Here is a 22,115-nt window from a genome sequence, read left to right as displayed (position 1 = left end):
CCTGCGTATGTCAAGCAGGTGTTCAGAATGGAGTAAAACTTGTTTAACCACCTTCTTACGTTTAAACCTATCCTGTTTCTTAGAGACAGTCTCAGGCTCAGGCTCATCAGACACCTGAAGAATGAGCCGGATAGCCTCAATCAAATCCGGGACATCCACCAATGACTTCCCTTCCCCATCAGAAACATCAGTGTCAGTGGGGTCAGTATATGCACAGTCCTTGTCAGAGGACGTGTCTGGAATAGCAGTGGATTGGGAGGATGTAATGGCCCATTTAGACGACGACTTAGTCTTAGGCGGGCAAGAGTGACACTTTGATTTAGTCACAGATCGGTTCAAATGCTGTAACTGAGTGGAAAGATGATCCGCCCATGGCGGGTTCACAGCAGGGACCATAAACTGTTGGAAGTTGCACAGGTGGTCCCACAGGGGGCGTCAATTTAGTCACAAGCGTGTTTAACAATGTGGAAAATGTAGCCCAAGGTGGGTCTTGTGATGCCCCAGGTGCTACCGACCCACTGGGGGGGGGTAAGGAACCCCCTGACCCTGAACTCTCAGCTGCCATATTATCCTCAGTTACGTCCGCGGCCTCACAACCACGCAGTGTGGGAGAAGCCCCAGCGTCGTTGCCACGTGTAGCAGACATAGCTATGTGCACAATATTGGGCAACCTGGTACAAAGTGTAGCAGCACTATACCTATCAAGAACTCTCAGAAAAGTGTGCCTATGATAGCACAGACTGGGAGTTCAAGAGATATAGATTATATGGTGACTATAAACCACATTTAAAAATACACCGTCAGTACATCTTGTGATACGATCCTATATTAAACTTAAAGAAAAGCCTGAAACACTTGGCTCCTCAGGTATAACAATATAGGAATAGCCCACGGAGTGAAATACCCTTAAATAAGGCAACCACGCAGCAGCTACAGTGTCCACGCCAGCGCTCGCGGCCCGCCTCCTACGGCTGCGCTGGATCACGGTAAAGAGCGGGCACAGAAGCCCCTTACCTCCCCCTCGTCTGTGGCCCCGCGATCCGGGAGAACATCGGCGTGTGTGACTCACGTTTGGAAGAAGCCGGCGCCTCGGCTGCAGATAAACCGGCAACCAGGGCGCGGGAGTATACAGCGCTGCTGGGGGTGAGGGAGCTGCACACAGCAAGTCAGAAAGACTGTGCCTGCAGCAGCCCTTGAAGTCTTGTTAGAAAAAAAATAATAATCTTTTTCTGTTATTAAAGCTATCAATAGACTGCCTGAGGCAGCCCTCCTTTTAAGTGCCTGCATACTGCATGGCACCAACTTACAAACTGAGCTCCATGTGCATGGAGGCGGGGTTAGGGGTTATAGAGGAGGCGGCGCTGTGCATCTTGGGACCAGTCAAAAGCTTTGAGCCTGTTGGTGCCTCGGATAAAGATCCTACTCTACACCCCGATGTGAATCCTTGTGGAGCCCAGTGTACCCCGCAGCAGAAAAAGCACTGCGGGCTCTTCCATGGATAATGCCAGCAGCAGCGGAGTCAAGCCGGGGGGGTATAGTCCGGGGATCGGCATGAGGACTACACCGCTGCCAGCCTGCAGTCAGAGGATTGCGGCCAGGAGGAGCGGAAAACATGGAGGGGGGCAGCCGCCTGGGTGGAGAGGGAGAAGAGGGGAATCAGCGGGTAAAGCGGTGGCATCCAGCCGGGGGACACAGGGACCGAACTGCCCCCACCTATACAGCAGCGGAGTCAGCCAGGTGGGTGTCCAGTTGGCTTCCAGTGAGCAGCTGTTGAGTCACGGACACGCCATTTGCGGAGGGAAGGCACCTGCAGCTGCTATTCATGGAGAAGTTGGGGGGGGGGGGTCATGCGGAGCAGAGGATGAGGGGAGGGCGAGAGATTACACTCTTCATGGTCTTCGCTTCTCTCAAGTTCCTCCCTCTGTTGTTGTGGAGACCTGACTGACAGAACAGGAAGGGTTCTCCCCTATATGCCCCTCCTACCAGACTCAGTCTAGGAAAACTCTGCCCGAGGAGATGGACATCACACAAGAGAAGAACAATACAACAGCGGTGAGGCAACAAGCCAACACACAACCATAAGAAATGCATGGTGCTAACTGGAACAGAGGATAGCAACACCAACCTAACCCGGATAGTACAGTTATCCCAACAACATAACGGAACCACAACGTCGGTCCAACCAAATACTTACACAGGTAAGCAGGAACGAAGCACTGAGGCGGCCGCCCAGTATCCACTACGTACTAAGAGAAAAGGAATTACCGGTAGATATTAAATTCCTATTTTCTCTTACGTCCTAGTGGATACTGGGGTCTTGTACTTTAGTACCATGGGGAAGTCCCAAAGCTCCTAAACACGTGGGTCAGTGCCGAGACCCCTGTAAAACCGCCTGACCAAACTGAAGGTCATCCTTGGCCAACGTATCGAACCTACAGAATTTAACAAAAGTGTTCGAACCAGACCAAGTAGCAGCTCAGCACAATTGTAGGGCCGAGAGACCCCGGGCAGCCGCCCAGGAGGACCCCACCGACCTTGTCGAGTGGGCCTAAATAGACGTCGGCAAGGGCAGAGCTGCTGAAGTATAGTACTGTTGAATGGTCAACCTGAGCCAATGAGCAATAGACTGCTTAGAAGCAGGCCGACCAATCTTTGAGGCATCATAAAGGACAAACAGCGTGTCAGATTTCCGATGATGCGCCGTCCTTTTTACATAAATCTTCAGAGCCCTAGCCACATCCAAGGTCTCAGACAACACTGGAACCACAATAGGTTGACTGACATGAAAAGCGGACACCTCTTCATGAAAAGTCAAATAAGGGCTCTTACAGGATAAGGCCCCTAATTCAGAGACATGCCTGGCAGATGCCAAATCCAATAACATCACCGTTTTCCATGTTAGGGTTCAGACCAGTCCGAGTGGAGAAAGCACAGTACCACAATGAGGGCCCACACAGCCGTGGGAGGTACAAAGGGCGGTTGCATACGAAGAACTCCCTTTAGGAAGGTATGTACTTCTGGCAACATGGCAAGCTGTTTTTGGAAGAAAATAGAGAGCGCCGAAATCTGAACTTTGATGGAGCCTAAACGTAGGCCCACATACACTCCCGCTTGCAGGAAAAGTAGAAAACGACCAATTCTAAATTCCAGAGGAGAAACCTTTCTACTTTCACACCAGGAAACATACTTTTTCCAGATACGATGATAGATAATGTTTTGACGTCACCATCTTCCTGGCCTGGACCATGGTGGAAATAACCCGGGAGGGAAGACCCTTTCTCGCTAGAATCTCCCTCTCAACTTCTAAGCCGTCAAACGTAGCCGTTGTAAGTCTGGATAGACGAACGGGCCTTGCTGAAGATGGTCTTGGAGCGGCAGAGGCCAGGGATCTTCCAGAGACATGAACAGGAGGTCCGAGTACCACGCCCGTCGAGGCCAATCTGCAGAGTAGATTCCTGTCTTGACCATATCCTCTGGAACTGTACCCCTTGTGTCAAAGCCCCCCCAACCCCGGAGGCTGCCATCCATTGTCAGTAGAATCCGCGAGTGGATATTGAAATTCCTGCCCTCTACCAGGTGAGGAACTTGTAGCCACCATAATAGAGAAATCCTGGCTCTTGGAGAGAAGGTCACTTCCTGATGCATGTGAAGGTAAGAACCTATCCATTTGTCTAGCAGATCCAGTTGAAATGGTCGGGCATGAAATCTGCTGTATTGGATTGCCTCGTAAGCAGCCACCATCTTGCCCAGTAAGCAGATGCAAAAATGTATGGATACCTTGCTAGGACTGAGCACCGAACGGACCATAGCCTGGATAGCCAAGGCCTTGTCCATCGGAAGTAACACCTTTTGAGAAACTGTATCCAGTATCATTCCCAGGAACTGAAGACGTTCCAGGTGAGATTTCTGAAAGTTTACGATCCACCCATGATCCGTAAGTAGGCGAGTTGTCAGGCCGATGCAGTGCAGCAGACGCTCCTTGGACACAGCCTATATTAGAAGATCGTCCAAGTAGGGGACTATGTCGACTCCCATCACGCGCAGTTGCATCTCCGCCATGACCTTGGTGAAGACCCTCAGAGCTGTGGATAATCCAAAGGGTAAGGCCTGAAACTGGAAATGGTCGTCCAATATGGCGAACCTGAGGTAAGCCTGATGAGGAGGCCACATGGGAATGTGTAGGTAAGCGTCCTTGACATCCAGAATCACCAGGAACTCCCCCTCCTCCAGAGCAGACCCTACCGCCCACAGAGATTCCATCTTGAAATTGAACAACCGCAGATACGGGTTTAGAGACTTCAGGTTCAAGATGGAGCTCACGAACAGTCTGGTTTGGGAACGACAAAAAGACTGGAGTAAAAACCCCTGTTGCGTAACGGAGGTGGTACAGGAACTACCACCACTGTCTGCAAAAGTTTTTGAATAGCCTCTTGCAAGGTAAGTTTTGCTGCAGGTACAGCTGGTAAACCCAACTTGAAAAATCTGTGAGGAAGGAGCGCTTGAAATTCCAACCGGTATTCTTGGGAAATGAGGTCCCTCACCCAAGGATCCCGGCAAGACTCCGCCCACACGTGGGCGAAGTGTTGAAGGCGAGCACCTACCTGAAAGTCGCTTTGCCGCTGGGGCCAACCGTTACGCGGAAGGCTTAGCAGCAGGGGATCCGTTGGTCTGGTCCAGGGAGACAGCAGGTGCAGGTTTACAGGACTTACCACGAGATCATCTGGAAGTGGTGGAGACCCCATGGCCCCTGCCTCTGAACCTTGCCACACGAAAGGACTGCAAGGAGGGTCCAGTGTAAGAACGTCTAGCAGGTGGTGCAGCAGACGGCAGATAGGTAGACTTACCCATCGTTGCTTGGGAGATTCATTTATTTCATTTGTCCCCAAACAAGGCATCACCTGTAAAGGGAACATTTTCGACACCTTTTTTTGGAATCGGCCATAGCAGTAGAGAGGCCATTTATCTTACACAACTCTTTAATAGCCTCGCTCATAAAATTTGCAGAATCCTGTATGTGTTGTATCAGAGTAATGACCTCATCCCGTGGCAGAGAGTCTAAACCATCAATAACATTATCAGACCACTTGACTACCGCCCTGGAGATCCACCCGCAAACTATTGTGGGGCGTTGTGCTGCGCCTGCTGCCGTATAAATTGCCTTGAGCGTGGTCTCAATTTTACGGTCAGCGAGCTCTTTCAGGGATATAGCCCCTGGTACTTAGACAGTCTGGATACAGACGTATTGACTGACAGGGGGTTTCCCCATACCTTTCTGTCCTCATCTGGTTCTGCCTCCTGATCCGGTATGTGGAGAACCTCTCTTACAGCAAAAATTAGAGTCTCCACCCCTGGGGACAGAGAGCTGTCCTCATCCATATCATCACCATTCACATCAGAATAAGACTGGAGCACCTGTGGCAGTGAGCGTTTATGTGACATCACTAGAGGGAGCTGAGCAGCATTCTTGGTAACTGCTGCTTTAGTCACACAATCAATAGTGTTTTAATATCGGGCTCTCTCTTTTAGTTGCAGCTAATACAGAATTTACATTTTGAATCATGCTTTTAAAGCAATTTAACCAGTCAGGTGCCTGTGAGCTGGGTTCCTGTGTAGGTAAGGAACATTGCTCACACATGAGTGACCCCGCTGAAGAGGGGGTAGAATTACATGCAGCACACATAACCATGTCAACAGACATCATACACAGAAGTAATACACCACAGCCCACTGACCAACACCCCACACAGACCCTAGAGAGCCCCTGGAGCCGGCGCATGTGCAGTTCCGATCCGATCGCTGCGATAAACTGCAGAAAGCGATCGGGTCGGAATGACCCCCTATGTACGTTACTGCCGTCACATTGTCAGACTGAACTTGAATGGCTTGATCTTGAAGAAGATGTGATGCCTGTAGAAGGGTGTTGTATAAGGCCCTTAGTTCCAGAATGTTGATCGGAAGAATGGCTTCCTGACTTGACCATTTTCCTTGGAATTGTTCCCCTTTGGTGACTGCTCCCCAACCTCTGAGGCTTGAGTCTGGTTAGCAGAATCCAAATTTTGAATCCTCAACCTTCAGCCCTTGGTCAGGTGAGAAATTTAAAGCCACCACAGAAGAGAAATCCTGGCTTTTGGGGACAAGCGGACCCTCTGGTGCATGTGTAGATGCGATCCGGACCACTTGTCCAACAGATACAGTTGGAAGGGCCTTGCATGGAACCTTCTGTACTGTAACGCCTCGTAGGCTGCTACCATCTTCCCCAGAAGGCGAATGCATAGATGCACCGATATCCGGGTTGGTTTCAGAACATCCCGCACCATCGACTGGATCACGAATGCCTTTTCCAACGGAAGGAATACCTTCTGTGCCTCTGTATCCAGTATCATCCCCAGGAACGGAAGCCTCCGTGTTGGTTCCAGATAAGATTTTGTTAGGTTCAGAATCCACCCGTGATCCTGGAGTAGTCGGGTTGAGAGGGCAATGTTGTCTAACAACCTCTCCCTGAGAGAAAGGTGTTCTATCAACATCACTGAGAAATATATGACAGTTGTAGACCGTAATATTAGTGTCACCATTAGTAGTGTAACCAGCCAAAAGACACATTGGAGACGAACCCCTGACAACCAGATTAATTGATAGACTGGCTCAAAATAAGAACAATATTATACTTATTTGGACATCTAGAACAAAACACGTTGACACATATTTTAATCTTCAATCACATTTACTATCTTTATTGCACTCTTTATATGTTGTGTATATGTCATAATTTTAACCTCTATGTTTCGCGCATACTCGTAGTCTGTGTGTCAGTTAATTTCACACTTTTTTAATTCTACAATAATAAAAGTTACATTTTATGAAATCTTAGGCGGGTGTGATAATCAGGTCACCTCTCCTCTCGTGCATTGACAATACAGCCCTTTCTTTTCTCTCTTTCCATTGTATTTACCATAGCTGTAGTTGATAGCACCCCCAAATTGAATGATAATTATCAATAAATACAATAGGGGTCTTGTTCTTGGAGCTCTGGTTCCAAGCTTTTATTTATGAAATTGTGTGTGTGCAGATACAATCTTGTCTGTCCGAAAGGACTGCAGAGTTTGAGCAGTGTAGGATTTTCTAACCGGGGGAGCTGCGGAAGGAAGGTATGTAGACGTACTCACCGTAGCCTTGGATATCCACGTATCCAGTTCATCTCCAAAAAGGGCTTCACCTGTGAAAGGTAGGCTTTCCACGCCTTTCCTGGAATCTGCATCCGCAGTCCACTGGCGTAGCCACAAGTCCCTGCATGCTGACACTGCCATTGCAGTGGTGCGTGCATTGAGTAAACCAATTTCCTTTATGGCCTCCACCATCAAGTTAGCAGAATTCTGTATATGCTGTAGGAGTAAAATTATCTCCCCCCTGGATAAGGAATCTAATCCGCCAATTAGATTAACTGACCATTTTGCAATGGCCCTAGAGATCCATGCACAAGCTATAGTGGGTCTCTGGGCCAACCCCGCAGCTGTGTACAGAGATTTGAGAGTGGTCTCAATCTTGCGGTCTGCAGCATCCTTCAAGGAAGCTGCCCCAGGAACAGGTAAAACTATCTTACGTGACAGCCTAGAAACCGATGCATCAACTATCGGTGGGTTTTCCTATTTTTTCCTATCATCCTGAGGAAACGGGAAGGATGTGAGTAACCGTTTTGGGACCTGAAACTTCTTCTCAGGATTGAACCAAGTTGCTTCAAATAGGGAATTCAGGCCCTCATTCCGAGTTGATCGCTCGCTAGCTGCTTTTAGCAGCAGTGCACACGCTAAGCCGCCGCCCTCTGAGAGTGTATGTTAACTTAGCAGAAGTGCGAACGAAAGGTTAGCAGAACTGCTCCAAAATATTTTCATGCAGTTTCTGAGTAGCTGCAGACCTACTCCTACCTTGCGATCACTTCAGACTGTTTAGTTCCTGTTTTGACGTCGGAAACACGCCCTGCGTTCAGCCAGCCACTCCCCAGTTTCCCCAGGCACGCCTGCATTTTTAACTGCCACGCCTGCGTTTTTAGCACACTCCCGGAAAACGGTCAGTTACCTCCCAGAAACGCCCCATTCCTGTCAATCACTCACCGATCATTAGTGCGACTGAAAAGCGTCGCTAGACCTTGTATGAAACTGCATCGGCTTTTGTGAAAGTACTTAGTGCGTGCGCCCCATACGCATGCGCAGAAGTGCAGATTTTTGCCCTGATCGCCGCGCTGCGAACAACGGCAGCTAGCGATAGACTCGGAATGACCCCGTTAATTCCTTAGATGCAGGGAAAGTAGCAGAGGATGTCTTTTTCACATTAAAATAAGATTCCTCCTTGTCCTCGGACACCTTATCAGGAATGTGCAGAACATCTCTAATAGCTTCTATCAGGGCCTGTATACCCTGTGACAAAGCTGCACCCCCCTCTGGGTCTGATACATCATAATCTGTATCAGCCTACATGATTTGGGCCAGAGTACGCTTCTGTGGACAAATGGCAGGGGTCTGAGACGCTGGAATGACCACTGAATCTCTATTCATGAGGTCATCAACAGATTGCCTTAAGTATTGCGTCTCATTCTCATTTTTCTGTAATTTAATTAAAAGGGATGATTTCAAATATTTTGAATAATCTAACTATACAGGTTCAGATCCACTAGCCACTGAGAATGTGTACTATCCCGAGTACACTGCAGTGATCCCTCAAGATTGAGAAAAACACTCTGCTGTGCATGATACACACTCCTTTGACATAGTAAATGTGAAAGAACACACACACACACACACACACACACACACACACACACACAGGAATATAGGTTAAAAAGCACAGTTAACCCACACAGAGCCCTTCTAGGAAGACACAGAGTATAATGGAGCCAGCCACGCAGTGCCCCTGTAGCTAAAGAAGAAGTTTAGCTGAGTCGCAAACTAAGTATCCTTCATAGGACTTAGTACACCAAATATCCCCAACCCCTGCTATGACTCCTGGTACCATTGAGGTGTTCTGGAGTCCTTGTGGAGGAGCTGCGCTTCCCTGTCAATCTGCCTGTGTATAGCTGCAGAGGAAAAATGGTGCTGGTGAGCTGCTGGATCTGCTCATAGTGAAGCCCCGTCCCCTTAATGGCGCGCAGTCTTCCCGGGTTTTTTATATTGGCTGAGGTAATATTCTGTTCTACAGGGGGTTAAAACTCCTGTAGTGTACTGCCAGTGTGGGTATCATTAGTGGCTTCAGCTCGCCCCTCACAGCAGTCACACAGTGCTGACATGCAGGCTGTGCTTCAGAGACACTGCGCTCCTACCCTTGTGCCGCCATTACAACCGGTGACCCGCTAACCGGGACGCCGGCCACCTACTCACCACTCTTCTGACTTCGGGCTCTGTCAGGGGAGGCGGTGTGCTGCGGGTCTGTACGCTCGCCGCGGTGGGACTTGTGAATGGGACCCTCAGGGGCTCAGTGTCCTGTCAGCGGGGAATGGGACCATTAACCCTAGGGAGGTTGGGCCGTCTTCCCCGAACCCCCCCCCCCCCCCCCCTCCCTGCCACCCAGACCTGCCTGAAACTAAAAAATAAATGCAGAAAACGCTTCAGGAGCTTCCCAAGTGTGACCGGTTCCTCCGGGCACATTTTCTAAACTGAGTCTGGTAGGAGGGGCATAGAGGGAGGAGCCAGCCCACATTATCAAATTCTTAAACTGCCCATGGCTCCTAGTGGACCTGTCTATACCCCATGGTACTAATATGGACCCCAGTATCTTCTAGGATGTAAGAGAAAAACCATTGGGGGTGAGAAATCTAGCGATGGTGAGGAAACATTAACCCTGCAATGCTGAGGATGTTGAAATCGAAAATATTACAGTACACACATCACGTACAAACTACACACAAATAGCCTCCGTGCGCGTCGCGTACTCGTTCTGCCGTGCGTGCACATATTCGCAAGTTGCGTATGACCGCTCACACGGTCCTGCGTATTAGCGCGTGGTATGAGTAATTACGGTAGCATTTGTAATCGCATGTAAAAGCCATAAAAACACATTACATATTTAATACATATAGCGCACAATTTACACATAGTCTACATGCACCACACCAGCGAGTTACACTTGCTTAAAGGGTATGATAACAAAGGGATTCACCTTTACAGGATATGAGGGGACAGAATTAGGTTAGGAGGTGTTGTTTGGGATCCAGCTGTAGGGTATTTTAAGAGCAATATTCCGGTGTTGGTTTGCGGACGATAGCACGCTCCTGCGAATAGATATGTGCAGGAGCAGAATATTAATAGCAACTGTATTTACTGTACTCCTGATATTCGGCGGGAACCCAGTGGAGACCAACTGCAAGTGCACCTGGACCAGACATCGCCCACCTATTCAAACCGACCTATGACCTCTCCTGTACTGTAAATGACCATCCCAGTGACCAATAGATGGAGAGATTACAGTTTCCATTGTGTTAGGTTTTGGACAAATGCATAAAAAGCCAGCTGCAGGCCCGGTCACACACAATCTCTGAAAGTCATCTACCTTGATTGACTGAGGACCGGACCGGACAGCGCAGGCGAACAAACGTATGTACCATTGACTGTAGCCTCTCTCTCTTATTGTATTGTATTATTGTTGTAACCCCCTGCTAGTAAATAACCGTTAGTGGGTTGGACCCCAACATAGTTTTGAAATACAATTGGTGTCGTGTCCCATTTCCTGCTAAGGTTTAAGGTGTATTTCTACCACACGTGTAGCTGCATTGTGCTCTCAGCGTGTCGGTGTCTGTGTGTCTGTGTGTCTGTGTGTCTGTGTGTCTGTGTGTCTGTGTGTCTGTGTGTCTGTGTGTCTGTGTGTACGCACAGTGTGTACTTTGTACGTCCGTCGCGGCCTGGATACGCAAAGTGCGTACACGGTACGGGCCTTTGTATGCGGTGTAAAAAGTACGTAGGGTAAGGATTACATACAGCGGCTCGAATTTAAGTGTATTAAGGTATTGCTTTTTGTCCTGTAAAATAATCAGCATTCACAAAAATCCAAACATCGAACATTGGAACCAAATGTCCGATGTTACCGATGAAACATCAAACGATTCCCATCCCTACATACAAGTATGTTTTCATCTATGTATAACTTATAAACAGTGAACAGCTCACAAGCAACAACATAGCTTACAGGTAAATTGTGATTCCCAGTCACTTAATGTCTCCCGTTGCGAAGCGGTCAGATCGGAGAGGTCATCGTATTTATCAGACAGGGCTTCTTTCTCAAGGCAGAAAGTGGCGAGGCCTCGGGAGGCGTCTTGTCCAGCAAACACACCATAAGGTCCCTCTGGAAACAGAAGAATGTATCCGATGCATCAATTAACGGAACAGAGTTCCAACAACAGATCAAGGTGTACAGTCACACAAGGTCTTTCAATACCAATACACCCTGCACAGTTTAGACTAGAAATATACACCAATGCTACTGTAGCACCCATTGCATAACAGTATTGCTTGTGGCATTTTTCATATTATAAAACACCTGGCACTGGCATGCCACCTCACAGGAACTTCTGTACTAGAGAATGACTTATTAACCTTTATTATATAACGCCACTATATTACGCAGCACCTTACTCAGAATATTTAGTCAATCCAATCCCCAATGGAGATTGTAATCTTCAGTTCCTATAATACAGACACACTCAAGGTTTCATTTTGTTAGCTAACCAATCAGCCAGTATGATGCTGGGGGTTATTTATAAATGCATTCTTAGTTACATTACACTTTGATAGACTTGAATTATTTTTGCCACAGATTTCTTAAAAACTTTGTCAATTCAGAGAGGCTGGTTACACATGTAGTAATTATTAACATAACTACATACAGCATGATACACCTGATCTTTGCTTTGCAAATGATTTAAAGATAAAGAAAAAAGAAAAAAAAAAACCTGCTGAATTGCGTATTGTTATCAAAAAAGAGAGATAGCGGTTATCTTTTGCATACTCTGGGGAAGGGGGTTTACACTGCCAGCAAAGGATTCACCTAGCCGAAATCTGTGCAGCACCCACCACACTTTACAGCAGGAGGAACTCACACATGGGGGGTAATTCCAAGTTGATCGCAGCAGGAAATTTTTTAGCAGTTGGGCAAAACCATGTGCACTGCAGGGGAGGCAGATATAACATGTGCAGAGAGAGTTAGATTTGGGTGGGGTGTGTTCAATCTGCAATCTAATTTGCAGTGTAAAATGAAGCAGTAAGTATTTACCCTGCACAGAAACAATATAACTCACCCAAATCTAACTCTCTCTGCACATGTTATATCTGCCTCCCCTGCAGTGCACATGGTTTGGCCCAACTGCTAAAAAATGTCCTGCTGCGATCAACTTGGAATTACCCCCATAGGGAGGTGTGTAATTTTGATTTCGTGTGGTTCGGCAAGGCATAGAGTGCCTTTGCATACGGTGCCTTTGCCAGCATTTAAATGTCACAGCAACGCCAATTCGCTCCCTTCGCCGGCAACTGAATTCCCCCTTATAACTCAATTACTTCTTTTGAAGAAGGTATTTTGTATATATACATTAGAAAGGTTAAATGAGATAAAGGAACAATGGTCAGTCTATTCTTCCGATAACCTCATGCAGCGTTACAGTACAGCATTATTACAGGAGTTAATGCCACGCTCCCATGTCCTGGTAAAGCCAGTGGACCTCATTTATCTCTGTTGGAGTGGAACACTCACAGTTGTAATAGCACAAAATATGAGCGCTCCTTGTCAGAACCAGTTACAATCGGTCCAGCAGATACAATGCCAAGGAGTTATGGGCCCTACACACTGATAGATCTCCAGCCGAGCTGCCCGACGGCGGATACGGCTGACCCGGCGGCGGGGGAGGGGGTGAAGTTTCTTCACTCCCCCCGCCACCCGGCTCCATAGCAGTGCAGGCACATATGGACGATCTCGTCCATATTGGCCTGCATGCACAAGCGATGGGGCACCAGCGATGAACGAGCGCGGGGCCGCGCATCGTTCATCGATGGTGCCTCCACACTGAAAGATATGAACGGTATCATCGTTCATATCATTCACCCATATTGCCCAGTATGTAGGGCCCATTAGGGGCTGGTGGACAATTACAGAGCTTGGTTTGATGGTATAATGTACAATATAGTAATCAAGCCTAATTCATTATGCAAGGCATGCAAATGGTTTGTAACTAGGCTACATATTAAAAAAAAAAAAAAAAAGTGATCATCTAGCCCTCACAGAGATCTAATATTGGATCATCTAGTCAGACATGACAAATAACCCATTACAGATTTCACTTTCTTCATATTTTTTTTTTCCCCCCAAACAAAAAAATAAGCCAAGATGTAGAAGCCATGTGTATAATATTAAAGGTGCAGCCATTATGCTTCAGTGCAGTAGACAACTTGTGCCAAGTGCTGCAAACGACATGAAGTTAACTACTTGATCTTCAGGTAGTGCTACTTAGCTCTATGTAAAAGTACAGTAAAACCACCAACAGTTTTTGCCTGGAGCAAGAACAGTGAAGACAGCTGCCAAACTTCTCCAGTCTGGGTGCTCCAGGAAATTAGATCAGACCATATGCATGATACTCCAAGATGTCACAAAGAACCCAAAAGCTACATAGAAGAAGGTATTTACAGGCCTCTGTCATCATGGTAAATGTTACTATTAAACACACAAGTCATATTGCAGAGATGCATTCAAAAGGAAACTGGAGACTTCAAGAACAATGTGCTTAGAACAAGGCAAAAGGGGGAAACCAAAACACTATTATCATCATTAAACCTAGTATCAGCCTTCAGTATCTGTTTTGCAGTCACCGGGGCAGAATCAATTGTTTTTGTGCCCCCTGCTGGCCATGTTTAGCAATGGGCGTCTATCGGAGCTATTCAATTGGTGCTCCAATCAGATACTCATTGCTAGTTAAGGAGTCTGTCAGCTCCAGATTTAGTTGTGCAAAGCAGCTAAACCCGCCTATAAAGCCTGAATGTGCGTCCAAAGGCCGGATTTGGGTGCCCAAACTACAGACTTTTTAGCACATTTTTTCTTGAACCTCGTGGGGGACAAGAGGGAAAAAAAAATAAAAAAATCTCTCTGCTACGGCTAATGGGTGTCTATTGGAGCTATTAAATTCTTCACCTGATAGACACCCATTGCTTCAGCAGATGGCACATGCCACAATTAAATTGGCCTCATGGAGTCCACCATAACACCTCTTTGTACGATCGTATTTTAAAGGAAAATGTAAAACCCGACTAAAGTTTGTAGTGATAACCATGCTTCAGCACAGATGGTTAAATCACAATAAAGGCAGTACTAAGTCATAAGCGCTCAAGTATGGCTATCCTTAAAACCTGAACTGTTAGTGTGCCCTGAGGACTGCGGTTGGGATCCCCTGTTCTAGAGCGAGACAAATAAATTTAGAGGCCCACCTGAAATGTGTACATCCTCTATGTGTAAAATAATAATCTATAAAAATGGAAACACCAAGGGCTAGATTTACTAAGCTATTCTCTCCAGTTCTGACACTGAATATTAGAACACCAATAATATTATATGGCATGTTTTACATTTAATATTATTGCTGTTTTATGTACTGGGGTCAAAAGCCATTGCTTAGTAAATCTAACCCCATTTTTTAAGTTTTAATTCTCCGTAGATACCGGGCATTGATCTAACATTTAGCCACTATTTCACATAAAATTAAAATGCACTTATTCAAATAATACCACGTAGGAACCTACACTGTTAAGATACGAAAACCCAGCAAAGATTAAATAACCATAATGACGGTCATACTACAAAGTACAAAGGTTTCAAGCGGTTTCATTCTGAATTTCACAAGTCTTTTCAATGTTACGAAATTTCAGATCTGATTGCAGTTACAGATATACAGAGCTCAAACACAGGTCTGCACACCTTTTCTGTCCTGCGGCCCACCCATACATTGGGCCCAATAGATTCTTTATCCAAACAGCGAACAGAGGGGATCCTGGGGGAAAGGTAATGCTAAAAGTGCAGAGTTAACCTTTGGAATATTCAAGAACAACAACTAAAACAGGAAAACCTTGCGGCAGTGCCAAGAAACGTGACACTTACACATTTCTGATGCGTGAGCACAGCTTCTAACAAATAATGGCATGTTAATCTTTAAGAAATAAAAATAATGGATTTGCTATCCGCAAACAAATAGGCTTTGCATAGTTAGCAATAAATCCCCATATCATTCCAATCAGTGCCAATATTCATGGGAATGTATCAAATGAATTCACTAGCAACTAATTAATGTATTGAGCAGTGGTGTATCTACTACCCCCACAGCCACTGTGGTGCCTTGGAGGCGCAGGGCTGCTGGGGCGCCACCACCGCTACCGATTGCTGCTGTGAGTTTTGGGAAGGTGCGGAGGGCACAGCGTGCGCCTCTCCTATGTGTCCCTTCTGGGTCTCCGGCAGAGACGGTGGCAGTCTGTTAAATCAAGTACCGGTTCGTGAGCCAATCAGAGCTTGCGGATCGGCAGCAGGGGGGGGGGGGGTATATTTGGCACTGGGGGTATACGTGTACCTGGCACTGGGGGGGCATATTTATCTGGCTTTGTGGGGGAATATCTGGCACTGTGAGCACAGCCCTAGCAACAAGCATTACCCCCTGGTAACAAGCATATCTTCCAGCTCATGAAATCCCTGGCAACAAGTATTACCCCCTAGCAACGAGCATGACACCCAGTTCATGAAACCCGTGGCAACTAACATTACCCCATGGCAACAAGCTTGAAACCCAGCACATGATACCTCTGGCAACAAGCATAACACCTAGCACAAGAAACCCTTGGCAACGAGAATGACACCCTGAGCATGAAAATCCCAGGCACCGTGCATGGAACCAAGAGCATGAAATGCCCGGCAATGAGCAGGTAATTTAAAAGTAATTAAAAGCCTTACTGTAGGGCTTAATGTGTAATGGGCATTGCGGTGTGTGGCATAATGTATCATGGACATTGCGGTATGTGGCATAATGTGTCTCAGGCATTGTATGTGTTATAATGTATCAGGGGCATTGCAGTGTGTAGCATAATGTATAACGGGCATTGCGATGCGTGGCATAATGTGTCACAGGCATTACGGTGTGTGGCATATTGTGTCATGGCCATTATTGTGTGTGGCATAATGTCTAAGGGCCATTGCAGTATGTGGCATAATATATACTGGGCATTACTATAAGGAGAAAAAATGACAAATAATGTAAGGGGCATGAATCAGGATTATTTTTTTTCCTGTGGTGGCCAACATCGGGGCGTGCAGGTGGCAAAACTTGGGTAATGCAAAGCCATGCCCATTTCAGCAAGGCCACATCCCCCTTTTTGCGGCACGCGCATTTTACTAGTGCCAATTATGGGGGGGGGCAGCGAATGTTTTGGCTTGGGGGAGAAAAGTTCCTAGTCACGCCACTGGTATTGACGTATGAGGCATTGGGTAGGGGTGGCCATCGACAGTTACAGACCATTGATGGTTAAATTGCCAATAATGGATTGTTTAGCCATCGATGGCAGAGATCCACTGGTTCTCCACCACTGATGGCACAGAGCCCACCCCCAATGGTTTTTTATTTTAGTTATTGCCAGAACATGGAGCCTGGCTCCGCCCCCTGATGTTCCCATGAAGCCCCAACCTCTGACTGTCCCACAGCCCAGTTGGTAATAGAGCATGGATGACCATCAATGGTTCTCCTGTGAATGGTTTAATACCATTGAGGCTTACCACCGATGATATCATTGATGGTGTCCATCGATAGTTAACCCACCAATGGCCATCCCTAGCAATGTAGATGATCATGAGTTGGGAGAATGAAAAAAAAAAAAAAAAAAATGGCAAAGTCAATCACCTGACCTGAATCCCATTGAGCATGCATTTCACTTGATGAAGACAAAACTGAAGGGAAAATGCCCCAAGAACAAGCAGGAACTAGACATTTGCAGTAGAGGCCTGGTAGATCATCACCAGGAATGAAACCCAGCGCCTGGTGATGTCTATGTGTTCCAGACTTCAGGCTGTGGCCCTCATTCCGAGTTGTTCGCTCACTAGCTGTTTTTAGCAGCCGTACAAACGCTAAGCCGCCGCCCACTGGGAGTGTATCTTAGCAGTAGTGCGAACGAAAGGATCGCAGAGCGGCTGCAAAAATAGGATTTTAATACCTACCGGTAAATCCTTTTCTCTTAGTCCGTAGAGGATGCTGGGGACACTTCAAGAACCATGGGATATAGACGGGATCCGCTGGAGACATGGGCACTTTAAGACTTTTAAGGGGTGTGAACTGGCTCCTCCCTCTATGCCCCTCCTCCAGACTCCAGTTATAGGAACTGTGCCCAGGGAGACGGACATTTCGAGGAAAAGGATTTATTGTTAAACTAAGGGTGAGACACACACCAGCTCACACCACAAACACGCCTTACAACATGGCATTTAACAGAATTCCAGTCAACGGCATGAACCATGTCAGCAACAGGCTGACTATAACAGAAACACAACCTGTGTGTAAACATAACTAATAACAAATAACTGCAGACAGAGTCCGCACTGGGACGGGCGCCCAGCATCCTCTACGGCAGGCATTCCCAACAGCGGTCCTCAAGGCACACCAACAGTGCAGGTTTTAGTGATATCCAGGCTTCAGCATAGATGGTTAAATCAAAATAACTGAGGTGCTAATTAAGTCACCTGTGTCCAAGCCTGGATATCACTAAAACCAGGACTGTTAGTGTGCATTGAGGACCGCGGTTGGGAAACACTGCTCTACGGACTAAGAGAAAAGGATTTACCGGTAGGTATTAAAATCCTATTTTCTCATACGTCCTAGAGGATGCTGGGGACACTTTAAGAACCATGGGGTTTATACCATAGCTCTAGAACGGGCGGGAGAGTGCGGATGACTCTGCAGCACCGATTGACCAAACATAAGGTCCTCATCAGCCAGGGTATCAAACTTGTAAAATTTAGCAAAAGTGTTTGAACCCGACCAAGTAGCTGCTCAGCAGAGTTGTAATGCCGAGACCCCCCGGGCAGCCGCCCAGGATGAGCCCACCTTTCTGGTAGAGTGGGCCTTCACTGGTTTCGGTAACTGCAATCCAGCCGTAGAATGAGCATGCTGAATCGCATTACAGATCCAGCGCGCAATAGTCTGCTTGGAAACAGGCGTCCCAATCTTGTTGGCAGCATACAGGACAAACAGAGCTTCCGTTTTCCTAAGTTGAGCCGTTCTGGTGACAAATCTTTAAGGCCCTGACAACATCGAGAGATTTTGACTCCGCAAAGGCGTCAGTAGCCACAGATACCACACTAGGCTGCTTCACGTGGAACGATGAAACCACCTTCGGCAGAAATGGTTGACGAGTCCTCAACTCCGCTCTATCTTCATGGAAGATCGAATAAGGACTCGTGAGACAAAGCCGCTAACTCAGACACCCGCCTTGCGGATGTTAAGGCCAATAGCATGACCACTTTCCAAGTGAGAAATTTCAACTCTACCTTCTGTAAAGGTTCAAACCAATGTGACTGAAGAAAATGCAACACCACGTTAAGATCCCATGGTGCAACTGGGGGCACAAAGGGAGGTTGGATGTGCAAAACTCCTTTCACGAAAGTCTGAACTTCTGGAAGGGAGGCCAATTGTTTTTGAAAGAAAACCGATAGACTCGATTTTAAAGTACAAATTTCGGCCCTAACTTTAGGCCTGCATCCACACCTGCTTGCAGGAAATGGAGAAAACGCCCTAGCTGAAATTCTTCCGTAGGAGCCTTCTTGGATTCACACCAAGACACATTTTCTCCAAATACAGTGATAATGTTTTGACGTTACTCCTTTTCTAGCCTGAAGAAGTGTGGGAATGACTTCACTGGGAATACCCTTTCGGGCTAGGATCCGGCGTTCAACCGCCAAGCCGTCAAACGTAGCCGCGGTAAGTCGTGATATACGCACGGCCCCTGCTGTAACAGATCCTCTCGTAGAGGAAGAGGCCAGGGATCTCTTATGAGTAATCCCTGAAGATCTGGATACCAAGCCCTCCTTGGCCAGTCCGGAACAATGAGGATCGCCTGAACCTTTGTTCTTCTTATGATCTTTAGCACCTTTGGAATGAGTGGAAGCGGAGGGAACACGTACACCGACTGAAACACCCATGGTGTCACCAATGCGTCCACTGCTATTGCTTGAGGGTCCCCTCCCTCAACAAGAAACTTCAGACCTGGAACAATATGTCTGAAGTTTCTTGTTGAGGCGAGACGCCATCATGTCTATTTGAGGAATTCCCCAAAGACTTGTCACTTCTGTGAAAACCTCTTGATGAAGACCCCACTCTCCTGGATGGAGATAGTGTCTGCTGAGGAAGTCTGCTTCCCAGTTGTCCACTCCTGGAATGAATATTGCCGACAGAGCGCTTGTATGTCTTTCCACCCAGCGGAGAACTTTTGTGGTCTCCACCATTGCCGTCCTGCTCTTTGTTCCGCCCTGGTGGTTTATGTGCGCTACTGCTGTTATGTTGTCCGACTGTATTAGGACGGGCAGGTTGCGAAGAAGACGTTCCGCTTGAAGAAGGCCTCTTAACTCTAGAACGTTTATGTGTAAACAAAACATCCTGGCTTGACCATTTTCCCTGGAAGGTTTCCCCTTGTGTGACTGCTCCCCAGCCTCGGAGACTCGCATCCGTGGTTACTAGGATCCAGTCCTGGATCCCAAACCTGCGTCCCTCTAGGAGGTGAGAGCTGTGCAGCCACCAAAGGAGTGAGATTCTGGTCTTGGAGGATAGGATTATTTTCCGGTGCATGTGCAGATGGGATCCGGACCACTTGTCCAATAGGTCCCACTGAAACACTCTGGCATGGAATCTGCTAAATTGAATGGCCTCATAGGCCGCCACCATCTTCCCCAGCAATCGAGTACATTGATGGATTGATACTCTCGCTGGTTTCAGAATTTGTTTTTCCAAACTCTGAACTTCCAGAGCCTTCTCTTCTGGAAGAAAAACTCTGTAATTCCGTGTCCAGAATCATTCCCAAAAAAGACAGCCGTTTCGTCGGATTCAACTGCGACTTCGGCAAGTTTAGGAGCCAACCATGTTGCTGTAGAACGGTCAGGGAGAGCGCAATGTCCTGCTCCAACTTGTCTTTGGATCTCGCCTTTATCAGGAGATCGTCCAAGTAAGAGATAATTGTGACTCCTTGTTTGCAAAGGAGAACCATCATTTCCACCATTACCTTAGTGAAAATCCTCGGAGCCATGGACAGAACAAACGGCAACGTCTGAAATTGGTAATGACAATCCTGAATAGCAAACCTCAGGTAAGCCTGATGCAGAGGATATATGGGGACGTGTAAGTAGGCATCCTTTATGTCGACCGACACCATGAAATCCCCTTCCTCCAGACTGGAAATCACTGCTCGGAGAGCTTCCATCTTGAATTTTCTTAGTTAAAGATTGAGGGACTTTAGGTTCAGAATTGGTCTGACCAAACCGTCCGGATTCGGAACCACAAACAGGGTTGAATAAAAGCCTTCTCCCTGTTGTGACGGGGAACCCTGATAATGACTTGATTTAGACACAACTTTTGTATCGCATCGCTTACAACCTTCCTGTCCGGAAGAGAAGTTGGTAAGGCAGATTTAAAAAAAAAATTAAAAATTAAAAATAAAAAAAATAAAATAAATAAAAATCGGTGAGGGGGCACGTCTTGAAACTCCAGTTTGTACCCCTGGGACACTATTTCTAAAACCCATGTGTCCAGGGCCGAACGAGCCCAGACTTGACTGAAGAGCCCGAGACGTAACCCCACTGGTGCGGACTCCCGCAGAGTAGCCCCAGCGTCATGCGGTGGATTTGGCAGAAGCCGGGGAGGACTTATGCTCTTCGGAACCTGCCACGGCCGGAGATCTTTTACCTTTTCCTCTATTGGCAAGGAAGGAATAACCTCGGCCTTTTTTGTATTTATTTGGCCGAAAGGACTGCATCTGAAAATGGTGAGCTTTCTTTTGTTGTGGAGGAACATAAGGCAAAAATGACGACTTACCCGCGGTAGCCGTAGAAACCAAATCAGTGAGACCCTCACCAAACAAGACACTACCTTTATATGGGAGAGACTCCATAGCTTTCTTAGTCGGCATCAGCATTCCATTGATGAATCCACAATGCTCGTCTAGCTGAAATTGTCAAGGCATTGGCTCTGGATCCCAAAATGACAATATCTCTCGCCACCTCCTTTATATAGGCCGCAGCGTCCCTGATATAACCCAGAGTTAACAGGACGCTATCCCTATCTAGGGTATCTATATCAGATGACAAGTTATCTGCCCATTTTTCAATAGCAGTATTCACCCACGCCGATGCAATGTTTGGTCTGAGCAGCGTACCTGTGGCGACATAAATAAGAATTTACTTACCGATAATTCTATTTCTCGTAGTCCGTAGTGGATGCTGGGAACTCCGTAAGGACCATGGGGAATAGCGGCTCCGCAGGAGACTGGGCACATCTAAAGAAAGCTTTAGGATCACCTGGTGTGCACTGGCTCCTCCCCCTATGACCCTCCTCCAAGCCTCAGTTAGGATACTGTGCCCGGACGAGCGTACACAATAAGGAAGGATTTTGAATCCCGGGTAAGACTCATACCAGCCACACCAATCACACTGTACAACTTGTGATCTGAACCCAGTTAACAGCATGATAATAGAGAAGCCTCTATAAAAGATGGCTCACTACAACAATAACCTGAATTTTTTGGTAACAATAATTATGTACCAGTATTGCAGACAATCCGCACTTGGGATGGGCGCCCAGCATCCACTACGGACTACGAGAAATAGAATTATCGGTAAGTAAATTCTTATTTTCTCCGACGTCCTAGTGGATGCTGGGAACTCCGTAAGGACCATGGGGATTATACCAAAGCTCCCAAACGGGCGGGAGAGTGCGGATGACTCTGCAGCACCGGATGAGAGAACTCCAGGTCCTCCTCAGCCAGGGTATCAAATTTGTAGAATTTTACAAACGTATTTGCTCCTGACCAAGTAACTGCTCGGCAAAGTTGTAAAGCCGAGACCCCTCGGGCAGCTGCCCAAGATGA

At 47.1% G+C, this 22,115-nt stretch overlaps 1 protein-coding gene across 1 annotated transcript in view; it reads right to left on the bottom strand.

Annotated features, from left to right (window-relative positions):
* Nucleotides 1–22,115, bottom strand: part of PGRMC1 (progesterone receptor membrane component 1) — a 62,970-nt gene that overhangs the window by 26,543 nt on the left and 14,312 nt on the right. The window contains exon 3 of the mRNA XM_063937348.1: nucleotides 11,167–11,322. Within this exon, the coding sequence (XP_063793418.1) occupies nucleotides 11,167–11,322 (156 nt within the window). The remainder of the gene's footprint in view (nucleotides 1–11,166; nucleotides 11,323–22,115) is intronic.

Source organism: Pseudophryne corroboree, chromosome 8 (genome assembly GCF_028390025.1).
Source record: "Pseudophryne corroboree isolate aPseCor3 chromosome 8, aPseCor3.hap2, whole genome shotgun sequence".
In the NCBI taxonomy this organism is placed as follows: Eukaryota; Metazoa; Chordata; class Amphibia; order Anura; family Myobatrachidae; genus Pseudophryne; species Pseudophryne corroboree.
The sequence above is the reverse complement of the archived record's forward strand: the minus strand, read 5'-3'. Positions and strand labels throughout refer to the sequence as shown.